Below are 18,593 nucleotides of genomic sequence, written 5' to 3' on the forward strand. Positions count from 1 at the left end.
TAAGAAGCTGGGCTGCATTTTCTGAAATATCGAAAGTATGTGCAAATCTGGTGCAAATATTTTTTGTGCAAAGTGATTTTTGGTCTTTTGGATATACTTTTAGTAGAAGAATTGCAGGATCCAACAACAGGTCAATTTTTAGATCCCTGAGTGTTCTCCAAACTTCTTTCCAAAGGGAACATATTAGTTCACATTCCTATCAGCAGCACAGAAGTGTTCCCTTTTCTCCACATCCACGCCAACATCTGTAGTTTTGGGATTTTGTTATGTGGGCTACACTTACTGGAGTTAGATGGTATCTCAGAGTGGTTTTGATTTGCATTTTTCTGATGATTAAAGATGATGAGCATGTTTTCATGTGTCTGTAGGCTGTGCGCCTATCTTCTTCAGAGAAGCTTCTGTTCAGGTCTCTTGCCCATAGTGAAATGGTATCACTTGTTCTTTTCTTATTAATAAGTTTGAGTTCTCTGTGGATTCTGGTTATCAGACCTTTGTTGGAAGTGTAACCTGCAAATATCCTCTTCCATTCTGAGGATAGTCTACTTGCTTTACTTACTTTTAGTATATATTTTTACATATATATGTGTATTTAGGTTTATATTATACATCTATATATATTTTTACGTTGGTTGAAATTAAACATGCACATCACAGTTAAGCTGGGCTGCATTTGCTAAAATATTAAAAGCATGTGTGTGTATATATGTTTTTAATATATATTAAATTAATATATGTTATGTAATTATATGTTATACATTCATATACAAGGTGTGCATCACCATGCTTGGCTAAGTTACCTATTTTCTGTAGATAAGAGGTCTCACTGTGTTGCTCAGTCTGGTCTCAAACTCCTAAGCTCAAGTGATCCTCCTGTCTTGGCTTCCTGAAGAGCAAGGATTAACAAGTGTGAACCACTGTACCTGGCTTGATAGTACTCTGAAGGATATAACCTTTCCTTCCATTTTGTGTCTATCTTTATGTTTTTTCTTATGATTCTTTTTGTTTTTAAGAGATAATCATCTGGTCTTTTTTTAAACCTCCAGTATCTTTTTCGTCTTCAGTAGAAACTTAGAGGCTGAGAAATAAAAATTCAGTAAAGACATTGGTGGCTATGAAATGGGGAAACCATAATCTTAATTGATCTAATCCTAATCTTAAAGATATACCTCTGTTTTTTTGGAAACTTCTGAAGCTTCTTGTTTAATGTTTCATTTTCTTTATTTTTGATACAGGAGTGAGACATTCTGCATCTTCAGAACTATTTCTTTTACTGTTTCCTGTTTTGACTTCAGATAAACTGCACTGTTTAACTCTTTCCCCTATTTTATTTTATTTTTTTGAAGGTTGCTTTTAGGGTTCAGTAGTTTTCTACTTTGGAGTCCTCAGATGTTTTTGTTCTTTGCCTTTTACAGACGTCCATATTGCTTGTGTCCACATTTAACTCGGTAGCTTGGACAGAGCCTGCCTGCCTGCCTTTCTTTCTTCCCTCCACACTCCCTCTCTTTTTCTCTTTCCTTTCTCTTTCTTCCTCCCCCTTGCCTTCCCCCACTCTTACTCCTATCCCCATTTTTAAAAAATTTCATTTTATCTCAACTACATCTATGTAAAAATGAAATAACATTAAATATATCTATTTTATTTTATTTGTTTATTTTTTATTAAATCATAGCTGTGTACATTAATGTGATCATGGGGCACCATACACTGGTTTCATAGACCGTTTGACACATTTTCATCACACTGGTTAACATAGCCTTCCTGGCATTTTCTTAGTTATTGTGTTAAGATACTTACATTCCACATTTACTAAGTTTCACATATATCCTTGTAAGATGCACGGCAGGTATAATCCCACCAATCACCCTCCCTCTGCCCACCTCTCCCCTCTCTCCCCTCCCTTTCCCCCTTCCCCCATTCTTAGGTTATAACTGGGTTATAGCTTTCATGTGAAAACCCTAAATTAGTTTCATAGTAGGGCTGAGTACATTGGATACTTTTTCTTCCATTCTTGAGATACTTTACTAAGAAGAGTATGTTCCAGCTCCATCCATGTAAACATGAAAGAGGTAAAGTCTCCATCTTTCTTTAAGGCTGCATAATATTCCATGGTGTACATATACCACAATTTATTAATCCATTTGTGGATCGATGGGCACTTGGGCTTTTTCCATGTCTTAGCAAACATGAATTGGGCTGCAATAAACATTCTGGTACAAATATCTTTGTTATGATGTGATTTTTGGTCTTCTGGGTATATGCCTAGTAGAGGAATTATAGGATTGAATGGCAGATCTACTTTTAGATCTCTAAGTGTTCTCCAAACATCTTTCCAAAAGGAATATATTAATTTGCATTCCCACCATCAGTATAGAAGTGTTCCCTTTTCTCCACATCCACGCCAATATCTCTGGTCTTGGGATTTTGTGATTTTTTTTGGCTAATCTTACTGGAGTTAGATGATATCTCAAAGTAGTTTTGATTTGGATTTCTCTGATGATTAAAGATGATGAGCATTTTTTCATATGTCTGTAGGCCACGCGCCTGTCTTCTTCAGAGAAGTTTCTCTTCAAGTCCCTTGCCCAGCCTGCGATGGGATCACTTGTTCTTTTCTTGCTTATACGTTTGAGTTCTCTATGGATTCTGGTTATTAAACCTTTGTCTGAGACATAACCTGCAAATATCTTCTCCCATTCTGAGGGCTATCTGCTTGCTTTACTTACTGTGTTCTTGGCTGTGCAGAAGCTTTTTAGTTTCATCAGGTCCCAGTAGTGTATTTTTGAAACTGCTTCAATTGCCCAGGGGGTCCTCCTCATAAAATACTCGCCCAGACCGATTTCTTCAAGGGTTTTCCCTGCACTCTGTTCTAGTATTTTTATAGTTTCATGTCTTAAGTTTAAATCTTTAATCCAGTGAGAGTCTATCTTAGTTAATGGTGAAAGGTGTGGGTCCAGTTTCAGTCGTCTATAGGTTGCCAGCCAGTTCACCCAGCACCATTTGTTAAATAGGGAATCTTTTCCCCACTGAATGTTTTTAACTGGCTTGTCAAAGATCAAATAACGGTAAGTAGCTGGATTCATCTCTTGGTTCTCCATTCTAAATACATCTATTTAAATACTAAATGAATATGCACCAGCTATTCTTTAGGCCAGAATAGGCTTATATTTTCCTGTCTTAGGAAATATGTCAAGATTTTCTTGTTGCTTCTTCTGGTGGATTGTTAAAAACCTGAAATGATTACAAAAAACCTACTTTTCCTAATACTTGCTAAATTTTTCGCTGCTTTTCTTTTTAGGATTTAGGCCTACCTTAATAGCTTTTACTATTTATTCTTTCATTTTTTATTCTATTAAGACAAATCCTTTTGGATGTCCAGAGGACTTACAACATGGAATACTTACATAAATAACATGGCTGTATTTACTAAATACTCTTTCAATCCAACTATGTTTAACATTTTTGAGAAGCAACTCCTCTAATAGATTGGAAACAGTATTAAAGATAAGGATTTAATAATTATAGTCTAAGCTACAACTTATTCAGGATGCCAATAAATTTTAGATTTAATATTTTAAAAAATGACAAAAATAGAATTTTGGAATTGTTGGGGGCCACTTTTTCCAGTATATAATATTTTAAAACTACATATAAAATTACTGTGTGCCAAAGGTTTATTTCTACCTTTAACGTTGGCTGTTTAGTTTTTGAAAGCCTAAAGATAAAATTGCAGCATCAATTTTTATATCATTTATTAAATGCCTATTCTTTTAAGATGCAAGATAATTTGCATCTTTTTAAAAAAAGTAATTTGACATTTTCATTAACCTGTTTGCTTATTTTTCAAGGTGAAGGCCATAAAATTATTTCTTACACCAGAAGACTTGGATGATCCTGTAAATAGAGCAAAGAAGCATTTTCTTCAAACTGGTATTTAAATTCTTTTTATCCTCTACATAGCCTTGTAGATATATGATACACATTTTATATCAGCAGGGGAATATTCACTGCAACATAAATGTGAAGAGTGACAGATGTAATATATTATTTATTGAAGCATTTTATTACATCACCTAGGCACTTTATTTTGGGCTGTATTTGGGGTCTTCGCTATTCTAACTCTTGTTTGGGGCTAGAGATGAGGAAAGAAATAGTCTCTTAGTTGCTCTTTTTTATTTCAGATTAATATAAGGTCACATTTTAGCATTTGTAAATAGGTCAATAGTTAGCATAGGTCACGTTGTTAGCATTTGTAAGGTAAAGTCCAAGTCGTAGCTGAGTCCCTCCTCACCCAGGAGGTGTGCCATGTACCCCTACCTTGGACCCGTTAGATGAGAGCTTCCTGCACCTCCTCCCCCACCAATTGCCCTTCTTGAATTTGATTGTATTTTTCTTTCATGTTGGCCTATAGTTGTTCATCTGCTTGTTTCAAATTAATATTGCGTACATGAGATGCTTGCTTGCTTTTCTATTCTTGATACTTTACTAAGGGGAATGTTCTTTAGTTTTTCTTGACCAAAATCTTGTGAGGAGAGAGGAGTTCCACATTTTAAACTTGTGCCTGGGGTGGTTTAATCCATTACAACTGGAGGAGGTTTAAATATAAGCTAAATACAAGTTTATTTGTGGTATTCCAAACTTCATGTGATATTTTTGATCTAGTTGCCAGTTAACCCTGCCTGTCAATTTTTAAAACTTTAGATCTGGTGGGATGTATATATGTAGAATTCTTGATGGGAACCATTAACAAAAAGGGGTTATGAGTGTGGCTAGAGTCAGACTGTGTGGGGTTAAGTCTCAATTTTAATACTTCCCAACTGTACGGTCTGTGCAGGTGATTTAAAAGCATTGTTCCATTTCCTTACCTGTAAATTGAAGCTAATCGTGCTACCTCAGAGACTGTTATGGTCTTTAGATGAGCTAGTCGAAGTAATACTTTTAAAATAGTACTTGGCATATACCACATACTGTATAAATATTACTTATATTTAAGTAATAATAACAGCACCCATACCACTTCTGGTTCATTTAAATATTTGATAGACATGCGTGGGTATGCTGAATTTCAGTTACACTGCAATAAAAGATGTCATTTTTCAAATATCCATTATTTTTAATTTGGTGTATATTACACATACATAATTATTTATAGGAGAATAATATTTTTGTACCGCACCACAATGTATACACAGTGAGGACATTTCTGTTATGCATAATTTAATAATAAAGAAAATTCAAAGCAACTTATTATTTGCATCTATTATAGACTACTGATGATTCTTAAACTTTAACATGCATTAAGAAACACCTGGTACTTTTGTTAAAATGCCAATTCCAAGGCCCCACGTGTGTAAGTATCTTGCAGTGGAGTCCAATAATCAACATTTTCAAATGTATCTCATTTACAAGGCCTAATAGTATCCTTGAAGGTTACAAATCTCACAGAAAAGTTTCTGTATATGTCCACAATAGCTCTTTAAAAATCTCTATACTCTACGAGGTCAGTGGTTTGTTTCCTTGGGATTTTGCTGGTTTGTTTTGACTGTCCTCTGAATATCTTCCAATTCAGATATCTTCCAAAATTTTTATGTCTGTTCTGAAGTAAGACACTCTGGCAAGCCATTACTAATGTTGAACTCTTTAACTAACTTTCTTTTTTTCTTTCTTTCGTTCTCTCTCTCTCTCTCGCTCTCTTTCTTTCTTTTGTTCTAAACCAGGAAAAGTAGAAGGAGGGAATGAATGACTTTTTAATTTTTTTTTGAGTGTTGCTGGTTTAACTGGTAGTTCTGAACACCATCTTCATATCCTTGTACATTGCCTCTCATTTAGACAGCATAGCAAAGGCCTTTAAATAAGAGAGGCTGACTCTCTGGTTTATTCTTAATTTCAGAGGATGCCAAAAGCACACTTTTGTTGATGCCTGAGTTCAAAGTTCGAGAGAGAGCGTTGCTGGAGTCGTTGCATCGCTTTGGCCTGACGGAGGAGGGTTGTGTCCGGGCGTGGTTCTCTTTCCCCCATTCCATGCGCATATTCTACATTCACGCATATAGCAGCAGAATTTGGAACGAGGCCGTGTCTTACAGACTCGCAACCTATGGATCAAGAGTAGTGGAGGGTGATCTGGTTTGTTTGGATGAACTGACTGATGATGAACAGCTCCCAAATAGTAAAGTAAGTATCATTTCATCAGTTTTCCAATAGTAACCTCATTAAGGAACATCAGTTTTCCTAAGCTCTGATTTTAGAAGCACTTTAAACATACATTTAATTATTTTTAACTTATGTTTACTCATCTCCTGCCTCTACTCTGCCATCAGTTGAGGCTTAATACATGTCAGTAAATAGAAAAATAAAAATGGGCAGTGATATGAAAGTGAAAGGTACAAAAGGAATAAGCCCTCGGGTAGAGTGCCATGAGGTCACATGGCTCACAGCAACCTCTAACTCTTAACTCTTGGGCTTATGCGATTCTCCTGCCTCAGCCTCCAAGAGGCTGGGACTACAGGCGCCCGCCACAATGCCCGGCTATTTTTTTGTTGTTGTTGCAGTTTGGCGGGGGCTGGGTTTGAACCCACCACCCTCGGCCTATGGGGCCGGTGCCCTACTCACTGAGCCACAGGTGCCGCCCCCATAAAGATTCTTTTTTAAGAACACTTTTTGTGGGGGGAGATTGAAGTTAAAGGATCACTTGAGTCCAGGAATTTAAGATCGGCCCATGCAACATAGTTAGACCTAATCTCTACAAAAATTAAAAATAAATTAGCCAGGTATGGTGGTCAGCATGTCTGTAGTCCTATCTACTTGGAAGGCTGAGGCTACAGAGTCATTTCAGCCCAGGAGTTGGAAACTGTATATGCCACTGTGCTCCAGCGTGGGTGACAGAGCAAGCCCATCTCTTAAAAACAACAACAAAACTACATTAAAAACATATACAAATGTGTGCAAAATAGACCCTGTTTTAAAAATAATATGTGAAACCTTCCACATGAGGTGCCATTCCTGCCACAACACTACTGTGATTCCTGCCTCCTCCTCCAGAGAATTAACCTCTGTTGTTTGTTATCCATGTCTAAACCTTTTCTCTGTGCTTTCACATAAATGTCCACAGAAACAGATTGTTGTTGTATTAGAATAGGAAAAAAGAAAAGAAAGGAAAAGACAAGATTTAGAGGCTCAAAACTTAAAATATGAAAAGGAAACGTAAAAAGATTTTTACATGTATAAGAATGCTGTACAGGACATGGAATGTTACGCGTGCTTCCTTTACGCAAGTGTGATTTTATGTGAATGTGATTTTATAACTTGTTTTTTTTCCTCTTAACAATGTCTTGGAGACTTTTAGAATAATGGAATTTTAATGTAATTTATATTATAGACGTTGGTCCTTTCATTTCCTCCCTGGCTGAAGATTTTTACTTCTGTGGGTTTTAACTAATGAAACAGGATTCCATAAATCATGCAATGAAATTCATCTTATAATTCTGTAATACAAAAAATAAATGATTCTCTAATATTAAGTTAGTCTCACAAATGAGGTTTAAAAATGAGTGAGATAATTTGAGTAGTACTTTTATATGTAACATCATAAAACCAATGAATTTTACGGCACAAAGGATTTTAGAGACCCTCTTTTTTAGCCCCCATCTTATAGAAATGAAAACTGAGATGCATATTAGAGAGAAGATAGATTCATTGTCACACAGGTAGCAGAACTAGAAAGACCCAGTTGCCTAACTCCCAGCTACAACTGGTCCCCACGGAGAAACCATGGAGTACAGAAAAGTTGTCAGCATCAAGAGCTAGACTGTGGCCCGGCTTTTCAAGAGTGAAAAATAGACATAACTCTACCTAAAGGAAGTTTTATCTATATTAATGGCATATAGTTCTATGTGTATGAATTAAGATTTTTTGGTTTCAAGTAATAGAACCCACCTTACACTACAGTAATTTAAGGGAGAATTGACAGGAGTTTATTAGAAAGTCCGTGATCGCTTCAGGCACAGCAGCATCTAGGGGCTGAAGTGGTCTCATTTTTCTCATTTTTCTTTTTCTTTTCTTTTTTTTTTTTTTATCTTACTTGTTTTTATTAATCCTTTTTTTTTTTTTTTTTTTTTATTGTTGGGGATTCATTGAGGGTACAATAAGCCAGTTACACTGATTGCAATTGTTAGGTAAAGTCCCTCTTGCAATCATGTCTTGCCCCCATAAAGTGTGACACACACTAAGGCCCCACCCTCCTCCCTCCATCCCTCTTTCTGCTTCCCCCCCCATAAACTTAATTGTCATTAATTGTCCTCATATCAAGATTGAGTACATAGGATTCATGCTTCTCCATTTTTGTGATGCTTTACTAAGAATACTGTCTTCCACTTCCATCCAGGTTAATACGAAGGATGTAAAGTCTCCATTTTTTTTAATAGCCGAATAGTATTCCATGGTATACATATACCACAGCTTGTTAATCCATTCCTGGGTTGGTGGGCATTTAGGCTGTTTCCACATTTTGGCAATGGTAAATTGAGCTGCAATAAACAGTCTAGTACAAGTGTCCTTATGATAAAAGGATTTTTTTCCTTCTGGGTAGATGCCCAGTAATGGGATTGCAGGATCGAATGGGAGGTCTAGGTTGAGTGCTTTGAGGTTTCTCCATACTTCCTTCCAGAAAGGTTGTACTAGTTTGCAGTCCCACCAGCAGTGTAAAAGTGTTCCCTTCTCTCCACATCCACGCCAGCATCTGCAGTTTTGAGATTTTGTGATGTGGGCCATTCTCACTGGGGTTAGATGATATCTCAGGGTTGTTTTGATTTGCATTTCTCTAATATATAGAGATGATGAACATTTTTTCATGTGTTTGTTAGCCATTCGTCTGTCGTCTTTAGAGAAAGTTCTATTCATGTCTCTTGCCCATTGATATAAGGGATTGTTGGCTTTTTTCATGTGGATTAATTTGAGTTCTCTATAGATCCTGGTTATCAAGCTTTTGTCTGATTGAAAATATGCAAATATCCTTTCCCATTGTGTAGGTTGTCTCTTTGCTTTGGTTATTGTGTCCTTAGCTGTACAGAAGCTTTTCAGTTTAATGAAGTCCTATTTGTTTATTTTTGTTGTTGTTGCAATTGCCATGGCAGTCTTCTTCATGAAGTCTTTCCCGAGGCCAATATCTTCCAGTGTTTTTCCTATGCTTTCTTGGAGGATTTTTATTGTTTCATGCCTTAAGTTTAAGTCCTTTACCCATCTTGAATCAATTTTTGTGAGTGGGGAAAGGTGTGGGTCCAGTTTCAGTCTTTTACATGTAGACATCCAGTTCTCCCAACACCATTTATTGAATAGGGAGTCTTTCCCCCAAGGTAAGTTCTTGTTTGGTTTATCAAAGATTAGGTGGTTGTAAGATGTTAGTTTCATTTCTTGGTGTTCAATTCGATTCCAAGTGTCTATGTCTCTGTTTTTGTGCCAGTACCATGCTGTCTTGACCACTATGGCTTTGTAGTACAGACTAAAATCTGGTATGCTGATGCCCCCAGCTTTATTTTTGTTACTAAGAACTGCCTTAGCTATACGGGGTTTTTTCCGGTTCCATACAAAACACAGAATCATTTTTTCCAAATCTTGAAAGTACGATGTAGGTACTTTGATAGGAATGGCATTGAATAGGTAGATAGCTTTGGGAAGTATAGACATTTTAACAATGTTGATTCTTCCCATCCATGAGCATGGTATGTTCTTCCATTTGTTAATATCCTCTGCTATTTCCTTTCTGAGGATTTCATAGTTTTCTTTATAGAGGTCCTTCACCTCCTTCGTTAGGTATATTCCTAGGTATTTCATTTTCTTTGAAACTATGGTGAAGGGAGTTGTGTCCTTAATTAGCTTCTCATCTTGACTGTTATTGGTGTATACAAAGGCTACTGACTTGTGGACATTGATTTTATATCCTGAAACATTACTGTATTTTTTGATGACTTCTAGGAGTCTTGTGGTTGAGTCTTTGGGGTTCTCTAAGTATAAGATCATGTCGTCAGCAAAGAGGGAGAGTTTGACCTCCTCTGCTCCCATTTGGATTCCCTTTATTTCCTTGTCTTGCCTAATTGTATTGGCTAGAACTTCCAGCACTACGTTGAATAGTAAAGGTGACAGAGGACAACCTTGTCTGGTTCCAGTTCTAAGAGGAAAAGCTTTGAGTTTTACTCCATTCAGTAAAATATTGGCTGTGGGTTTGTCATAGATAGCTTCAATCAGTTTCAGAAATGTGCCACCTATGCCTATACTCTTCAGAGTTCTAATTAGAAAAGGATGCTGGATTTTATCAAATGCTTTTTCTGCATCTATTGAGAGGATCATGTGATCTTTATTTTTGCCTCTGTTAATATGGTGGATAACGTTTATAGACTTGCGTATGTTAAACCAGCCTTGCATCCCTGGGATGAAGCCTACTTGATCATGATGAATGACTTTTTTGATGATAAGCTGTAATCTATTGGCTAGGATTTTGTTGAGAATTTTTGCGTCTATGTTCATGAGTGAGATTGGTCTGAAATTCTCCTTTTTGTTTGGGTCTTTTCCTGGTTTTGGTATCAGGGTAATGTTTGCTTCATAGAATGTGTTGGGGAAGATTCCTTCTTCCTCAGTTTTTTGGAATAATTTCTGCAGTACAGGAATAAGCTCTTCCTTGAAGGTTTGATAGAATTCTGGAGTGAAGCCATCTGGACCAGGGCATATTTTGGTTGGAAGCTTTTTTATTGTTTCTTTGATCTCAGTGCTTGAAATTGGTCTGTTCAGGAGGTCTATTTCATCCTGGCTAAGTCTAGGGAGAGGGTATGATTCCAAATATTGATCCATTTCCTTCACATTGTCAAATTTCTGGGCATAGAGTTTCTGGTAGTATTCAGAGATGATCTCTTGTATCTCTGTGGGATCAGTTGTTATTTCCCCTTTATCGTTTCTGATTGAGGTTATTAGAGATTTTACTTTTCTATTTCTAGTTAGTCTGGCCAATGGTTTATCTATTTTATTTATTTTTTCAAAAAACCAACTCCTTGTTTCATTAATTTTCTGAATGATTCTTTTGTTTTCAATTTCATTGATCTCTGATTTGATTTTGGATATTTCTTTTCTTCTACTGAGTTTAGGCTTAGATTGTTCTTCTTTTTCCAATTCCATAAGATCTCTTGTGAGATTGTTGATGTGCTCTCTTTCTGTTTTTCGAATGTAGGCATCTAAAGCGATGAATTTTCCTCTCAAAACTGCTTTTGCAGTATCCCACAGGTTTTGGTAGCTTGTGTCTTCATTGTTGTTATGCTCAAGGAAGTTAATGATTTCCTGTTTTATTTCTTCCTTCACCCATCTGTTATTCAACAGAAGATTGTTTAATTTCCATGCCTTTGGGTGGGCTTGAGCATTTTTGTTAGAGTTGAGTTCCACCTTTAGTGCCTTATGGTCTGAAAAGATACAAGGTAAAATTTCAATTCTTTTGATTCTGTTGATATTTGTTTTGTGTCCCAGGATATGATCAATTTTGGAGAATGTTCCATGGGGTGATGAGAAGAATGTATATTCTTTATCTTTGGGGTGGAGTGTTCTATATGCGTCTATCAAGCATAGTTGTTCTAGGGTCTCATTTAAATCTCTTACATCTTTGTTTAATTTCTGTTTAGAGGATCTGTCCAGCTCTGTAAGAGGTGTGTTAAAGTCCCCTGTTATGATGGTATTATCAGATATCATATTGCTCAGACTGAGTAAGGTCTGCTTCAAGAATCTGGGAGCATTTAAATTGGGTGCATAAATATTTAGAATGGAAATGTCTTCTTGTTGTAGTTTTCCCTTGACCAATATAAAGTGACCATCTTTGTCTTTTTTGACTTTAGTTGCTTTAAATCCACATGTATCTGAAAATAAGATTGCAACTCCTCTTTTCTTCTGAATTCCATTTGCCTGAAAAATTGTCTTCCAACCCTTGACTCGGAGCTTTAATTTGTCTTTTGAAGCCAGGTGTGTTTCTTGCAGACAGCAAATGGATGGCTTGTGTTTTTTAATCCAGTCAGCCAATCTATGTCTCTTCAGTGGGGAATTCAAGCCATTAACGTTTATTGAGATAATTGATAAGTGTGATAGTATTCTATTCGTCTTATTTGGTGAGAGTCCATTGCTTAGTTTTATCTTTTGCATCAATGTGGAGGTTAGGTTCTGTCCTTTGATTTCTGAGTCCTTACTTTGCTGCTGATCCATTGTGGTGGTCAGTGTGCAGAACAGGTTGAAGTATTTCCTGTAGAGCTGGTCTTGTTGTGGCGAATTTCCTCAATGTTTGTATATCCGTAAATGATTTGATTTCTCCGTCAATTTTGAAGCTTAGCTTAGCAGGGTACAGAATTCTGGGCTGAAAATTGTTCTGTTTAAGTAGATTAAAGGTAGATGACCATTGTCTTCTTGCTTGGAAAGTTTCATTAGAGAAGTCTGTGGTCACTCTGATGGATTTGCCCCTGTAGGTCAACTGGCGCTTACTCCTGGCAGCTTGCAGAATCTTTTCTTTCGTCTTGACTTTGGACAGGTTCATCACAATGTGTCTTGGAGAAGCTCGGTTAGAGTTGAGGCGACCCGGGGTCCGATATCCCTCTGAAAGCAGTGTGTCAGACTCTTTGGTGATGTTTGGGAAATTTTCTTTTATAATATTCTCTAATATGGCTTCCATTCCTCTGGGGCATTCTTCTTCCCCTTCTGGGATTCCTATAACTCGTATGTTGGAACGCTTCATAAAGTCCCATAATTCTGACAGTGAACGTTCTGCTTTCTCTCTCTTCTTTTCTGCCTCTTTTACTGTCTGAGTTATCTCAAGAACTTTGTCTTCTACCTCTGAAATTCTTTCTTCTGCATGGTCTAACCTGTTGCTGATACTTTCCATTGTATCTTTAAGTTCCCTAATTGACTGTTTCAGTTCCTTCAGGTCTGCTATATCCTTTTTATATTCTTCATATTGTTCATCTCTTATTTGATTCTGTTTTTGGATTTCCTTTTGGTTATTTTCCACTTTATTAGCAATTTCCTTCATTGTTTCCATCATTTCTTTCATTGTTTTCAACATGTGTATTCTAAATTCCCTTTCTGTCATTCCTAACATTTCTATACTGGTGGAATCATCTGCAGTAGCTACCTCATGGTCCCTTGGTGGGGTTGTTCTAGACTGGTTCTTCATGTTGCCTGGAGTTTTCTGCTGATTCTTCCTCATGAGTGATTTCTTTTATCTGTTTCCTTGCCCTAATTTTCCTTTCACTTCCTCTTGCTCTTTAAGTTCTTGTGCCTGTGGATGTTGTGGGCGGGTTTAGACGGATTGAACACACGTGACCACTTGCCGGTTTTCCACTGTTTTAGTCCTCCTCTTGGGGTCCAGAAGTCTCTCGCTGACTCCCTGTATCTTCATAGGAGTGATGATAGGCAGTTCCCACTAGCCAGAGATGCCTGGAGTCCTATCTCCCCAGACTCACGGTGCCCAGATGCAAGGAAGCTGTTACTCGGCTGCCATCTTGCTCCGCCTCCCTCATTTTTCTTTTTCCATCTTTCTGCTTTCTCCATGTTAGATTCACTCCCAGTGTGTTTTATACCTTTTGTAGTAAGATGGTTATTAGCAACTCTGGGCTTATTTCTTACAATTCTAGACTTATTTCTCTACAGGAAAGAGAGCATCTTTTCTTTCCTAAAAATGTTGACAAAATCTGAAATCGAGCATGGGTGGCTAGAAATGGCCTGGCCTGGGTCACATGTCCAGAACCACATCGGGAAGTATGGCTGGAGGGTCAGACTGGCCAAGCCTATATTCCAGGGTTCTTCCCTGGGACAATCCCACCTAAGCCGCATCTGAGAACTGGGGATGACCCCCTGAAAAACTACGGTGCTGCTAACAGAAGAGAGGGAATAAAGTTCGTGCCAGTCAGAACAACAGATGTCTGCTTTACTGTTTCCTTAAGTGGCTGATTTATAACTATTTACATGAGGAAGTGATCCGTAGGAGGCAGGGTATATTACCTCAATGGTCATTTAATTGTATACAGGGTCTGGCACTCTGTGTAAAAAGAAAACTGGTAACATTGTAGGTTGTATTTTACCTCATTGGAGGAGGAAAGATATGTCAGTGATCTCCTTTTGATAAATAATGAAAATCATAGGGTTTTCTAAACATCTTCCAGAAAATAGGTCCATTTAATTATTCCTTGGACCTCACATTATTTAGTAAGTCAGACATTTCTAATTCAGAATTTTAGATTACTTTTACAATACACAGCAGCAATCTCTGAAATGCATGTGTTTTATAAGATTTTATTTGTTCCAAAGAATGAATGCAAGGACAGTTCTGTGATGAGAATTGTACCTGCTTTTCTTTTCAAAGCTGTAGAAGAAGAAAGAACATGTATTAGTTCGCACTGAGAAAGGAGAAGGCAGGACTCAGAAGCTCAAAATGTGTAAAATGAAAAAAAAATAAAGATTCCTAATGAATGGTATATGGGGTATATAATGTGTATCTATAATAAAAAATGTAGGAAACTACTCTGATTCCCTCTTTTGATAGGATTACTACACTAACAGGTGTATCTTTATTTCAAGTAACTTATCATTTTCTTATAATTAGGATAGAAAAGTGTGAGTTAGACAGTTAAGAAGTTGGGGGAGCAGCCCTACAGCAAAAGCATGTTCCTTAGTTAATATCCACGCGATACCAGTTTGGAGGGAGGTCCCTAAGACAGCACGGTGTCCTATACTTAAATCACAGTATTAGAGGTATGCTATGAATCTGTGAAAGATAAAAATCTGGAAATAACGAGGCCAAGGATGTCCTACTCACACGTAGCTTGTCTTCTCTTGAGTTTTGGCCCCATCACATCTGGACCTTTTAGCCACGTCTGAGCGCAATAGTCAAAAGAGGTTAATAAACAAGCAAACTCAAATGGAAGACCAAAATAAAGGAGGGATATTATTGATGAGATTGGGGAGAACCGAGGCAGAAGAGGCAGCTGTAGAGGGGCTCTTGGTTCTGGATTGTGATGAATGCTTTAGGAATATTACAGTACCGTTATCCTTATGAAGAGTTAATAGCTGCCGTTCTACTTGAGCTTTCGTGTACAAGAGAAATCAGAATTACTAATTCTGTGATATCTCAAACTTAAATCTATCACGTACCTCTTTTTTCTTCTCCTACATTTGATATTTATTACTCTATGAAACCAATGTTGAAAAGCACCACTTCGCAAAGAAGGTTGTGGTATTTGTTTGGGGCAGAAGTTAGTGGGGTGGGGCTGGGCTGGTATTATGGAGGCTAATTTTTAATTCAGTGTAACAAAAACTTCTGTGATTTAGAAAAAGATTGTTGGTGACTAAGATGAAAGTATTGCCTCACATTTTTCCAACTTTGGTTTTCAGTAGTTAAAGCAGGAAGAATTCTCCTAATTTTTTGTGTAGTCTACTCCTTCAAGAACAAATCGTGAAAAAAAACTTGCGTAGGTATATGTATACTCAGCATAGGAATGAAATTATACGTAACAGAACTATGGAACATTTGGGAATCATACATATTTTCATTATGTTTCTTAAAAATAGGTTCATCTAGTAACTGAAGAAGAGGAGTCAGCTAACACATATGCAATATGTCAGGTAAATTTGCTTTAAAATGACTGTCACTTAGATCTAAGTCCAGACATTGTTTGCAGAAATCAAAAGGTTGCACCGGCCTCCTCCTCCTTTTTTATATCTTTTGAATTAAGGTATAATTTATATTAAATCAAATTCACTCTTTTTAGTTTATAGATGTACATATTGATAAACATATTGCTGTATGACCCCACACAAATCAAGATAAAAACAATTTCATCTCTTTCATAAATTTCCTGTGTCCCTTTGTAGTTCACCCCATTTCTATTCCCAGCCCTTAGCAACCCATGGTCTGTTTTCTGTCACTCTGGCTTTGCCTTTCAAGGAATATCATTTTAATGGAATCACACAGCATATGGCCTTTTGTACCTGGCATCTTTCACACAGCAGGAAGAATTTGAGATTTATCTTATGTGAGTTTTTTAACCTTGTTTTTTTTGTTCTGAAAACTAAATAGAAGTCACCAGCCAAGGACGAAAATCCCCCAAATGCAGTTTACTCACATGCAGCTAAGAAAATAAGCATTATATTTGCAGCTGCTTGCTTGCTTTCTTGTCTTTAGATTAGTAAAAAGAAGTGAAAATTGCCATCCAAAAATACCAGATATGGGATTGAGCAGTAGGGGTTACTTTTTTCATTGCAGAAAGTCGATGCATGACTGTTTAGAGGTTAAGTCTTTATCGGCCAATTAATGTACCTAAATTTTGTGAATAGTGGTTTGTCTAATATTTGGCTTGAAGTGGTTGCCTTCATTATTGTGAGTTCTTGATTTTAGTTAGCTTGTCTTTAATATTTATATCCTGAGACTGTTTTTACAAATCCAGGTCCTGGTTATAAAAATAAATTTAAAATGTGATCACATGTCTTCTGAAGGCTGTTTCCCATATTTTCCCACTTCTTTTTGACAGGTGGTTCTTCCAGTACTTGGATATAATATTCAGTACCCAAAGAACAAAGTAGGGCAGTGGTATCTTGAAGCACTTAGCAGAGATGGACTAGCGACATGCAAGTTTAAAGTGCCTGCTCTGAAACTGAACGTGCCAGGATGCTACAGACAGATTTTGAAACATCCTTATAATCTCTCGTATCAACTAAAGGAAGGTCATGACATTGATGTCGAAACAGAAGGTTGCCACATCGGTGAAGCAACTTTATCTCTTTTGATCTCTTTTGACCTTGACAGTTCATGTTATGCTACAGTTTGTCTAAGGGAAATGATGAAGCATGATGTTTAAAACGGATGTCCTTGATATATTTGTATATATGTCATTCTCTGAAGGAATGGGAGCTAAAACTTATTGTGGGTCTACCATGGGCTAAGAGCTTCCTAATTGCCACCTTCTCTAATTTTCACAGCATCCTGACAAGTTGGAGTCTGGTCCTGTAAAGTTCCAGAAAACATGTGTCTGGAAAGTGTCGGGGTCTGAATGTAAGATTCATCTGACTCCAAAACCTGTGTTCTTTCTTTTATATAATGTTTCAGTGACCGTTACTCTGTGTCCCAAAAGTTACAGTCTTTTTTAAACCACTAGCAACATATAATACTGTCAGATAACATTTAGGGAAAAAAAAATTTGTATCGTTACTTTCATATTCCCTAGCACCTTACTTAGAACAGAGGTAAAATTAGGTTGCAGTGAAAGGTATGGTTGGAGAAAAAAATGAAGCATTTTGCTAATGATTATTGTTATCCTTGCCTGTTTTTCAAATTATTGATCAGAACAATATACAAGGAAAATACCACCCCTCTATTTATAATAGCTATTCCAGGGTAGTTATTACCCTTTTATGAGATAATCTTTGATGAAGTTTGAAATATATTTTTTATACAATTTCTATATTTTGACATACATTGGCTATCATGACTTTTTTTTATATATATTATCTAACATACAGATTTCAGAGTCAGACAGATCTGTGCTCAGACTCTAGGCCTCATGTTTACTAGTGACTTTGGGTATATTATTGATTGTGGTTCACTTACGGAGTCAAGGCACTCTCTGTGTTGCTAGAGGAAGAAAACATTTTCCCATTTGAAAATTTTAATGATTGTCGGTTTAACTATCCCAGATCATAAATTATCCTTGAGCATTTTATATTAGTTATATTTGGGGGATGTAGGGTGTGACTATTACATATTGGCAATACCTAAGCATTTTTTCATTGTTGGTCATGTTATATAATGATGAAATTTAAAAAGCAGCGTAGAACATTATATATCCGTGATGTGGCACTTTTTATACTCTAGTATGTCTGACTTGTTTGGGGAGCTATTAGCGTAAGTAAATAATATTCAAAAGAAGAAAAGGAGCTACATGCAATGCACAATTTGACTGTTTCAGCCTTTTTATATGTAACGAAATAAAAAGTTTCAAAGTCCATCATTAAATAGCTAAAGTAAATAAAATGAGATGCACCAACTTAATGGCAAAATATGTAGTTATTAAAAATAGCACTGAATATTTTAGTTAAATGAGAAATGTCCCGCTAAAGTAGAACACATGTATCACCCATGCAGTAATACACCAAAACCGCTTTCGCAAACGGCAGTCGAGTTAGTGTCGTGATTCAAAGCATAGAAACTGGAGAACTCACCGATTTTAACCCTGGCTCTGCCATGTAGCCCAGTGTGTCCATGGGCAAAGTATTCAAGCTCATGTGCTTTAGTTTCAGTATCTGAAATAGTGGTGTTACTATTACCTACCTCATAGGATCATTGTGAGAATTTTCTGAGTTAATATATGTATTGCAGCTTTAAAAGGTGCCTGGTATGTAGTTATTGTTAAATAAGTGTCTGCAGATGCAAATTTGAAAGAGAAAAGAAAAAAAATGAAAATGCTCTTCTATCAAGATTATGGGGTATTTGTTTGTTTTAAATACTAAAATTTTTCTGTTTGGTAATTATATATTTTAGCAATAAATAATTCTTAACATACAAAAATTGGATATCGTAGTATCATTTTTTTAATTTA

The 18,593-nt window shown here is 36.6% G+C and overlaps 1 protein-coding gene across 4 annotated transcripts in view; it reads left to right on the forward strand.

Moving 5' to 3' along the window:
* The window catches only part of PUS7L (pseudouridine synthase 7 like), a 28,452-nt gene extending 10,981 nt beyond the window's left edge, over positions 1-17,471 (forward strand). For all 4 annotated transcript variants that reach the window (XM_053557549.1, XM_053557550.1, XM_053557548.1 and 1 more), the window contains 4 exons: positions 3,843-3,924; positions 5,885-6,165; positions 15,571-15,624; positions 16,530-17,471. In XM_053557549.1, coding sequence (XP_053413524.1) covers positions 3,843-3,924; positions 5,885-6,165; positions 15,571-15,624; positions 16,530-16,856 — 744 coding nt within the window. In that variant the 3' untranslated portion in view covers positions 16,857-17,471. The remainder of the gene's footprint in view (positions 1-3,842; positions 3,925-5,884; positions 6,166-15,570; positions 15,625-16,529) is intronic.
* The last annotated feature ends 1,122 nt before the right edge of the window (positions 17,472-18,593 follow it).

Source organism: Nycticebus coucang, chromosome 12 (assembly GCF_027406575.1).
Source record: "Nycticebus coucang isolate mNycCou1 chromosome 12, mNycCou1.pri, whole genome shotgun sequence".
Lineage (NCBI taxonomy): Eukaryota > Metazoa > Chordata > Mammalia > Primates > Lorisidae > Nycticebus > Nycticebus coucang.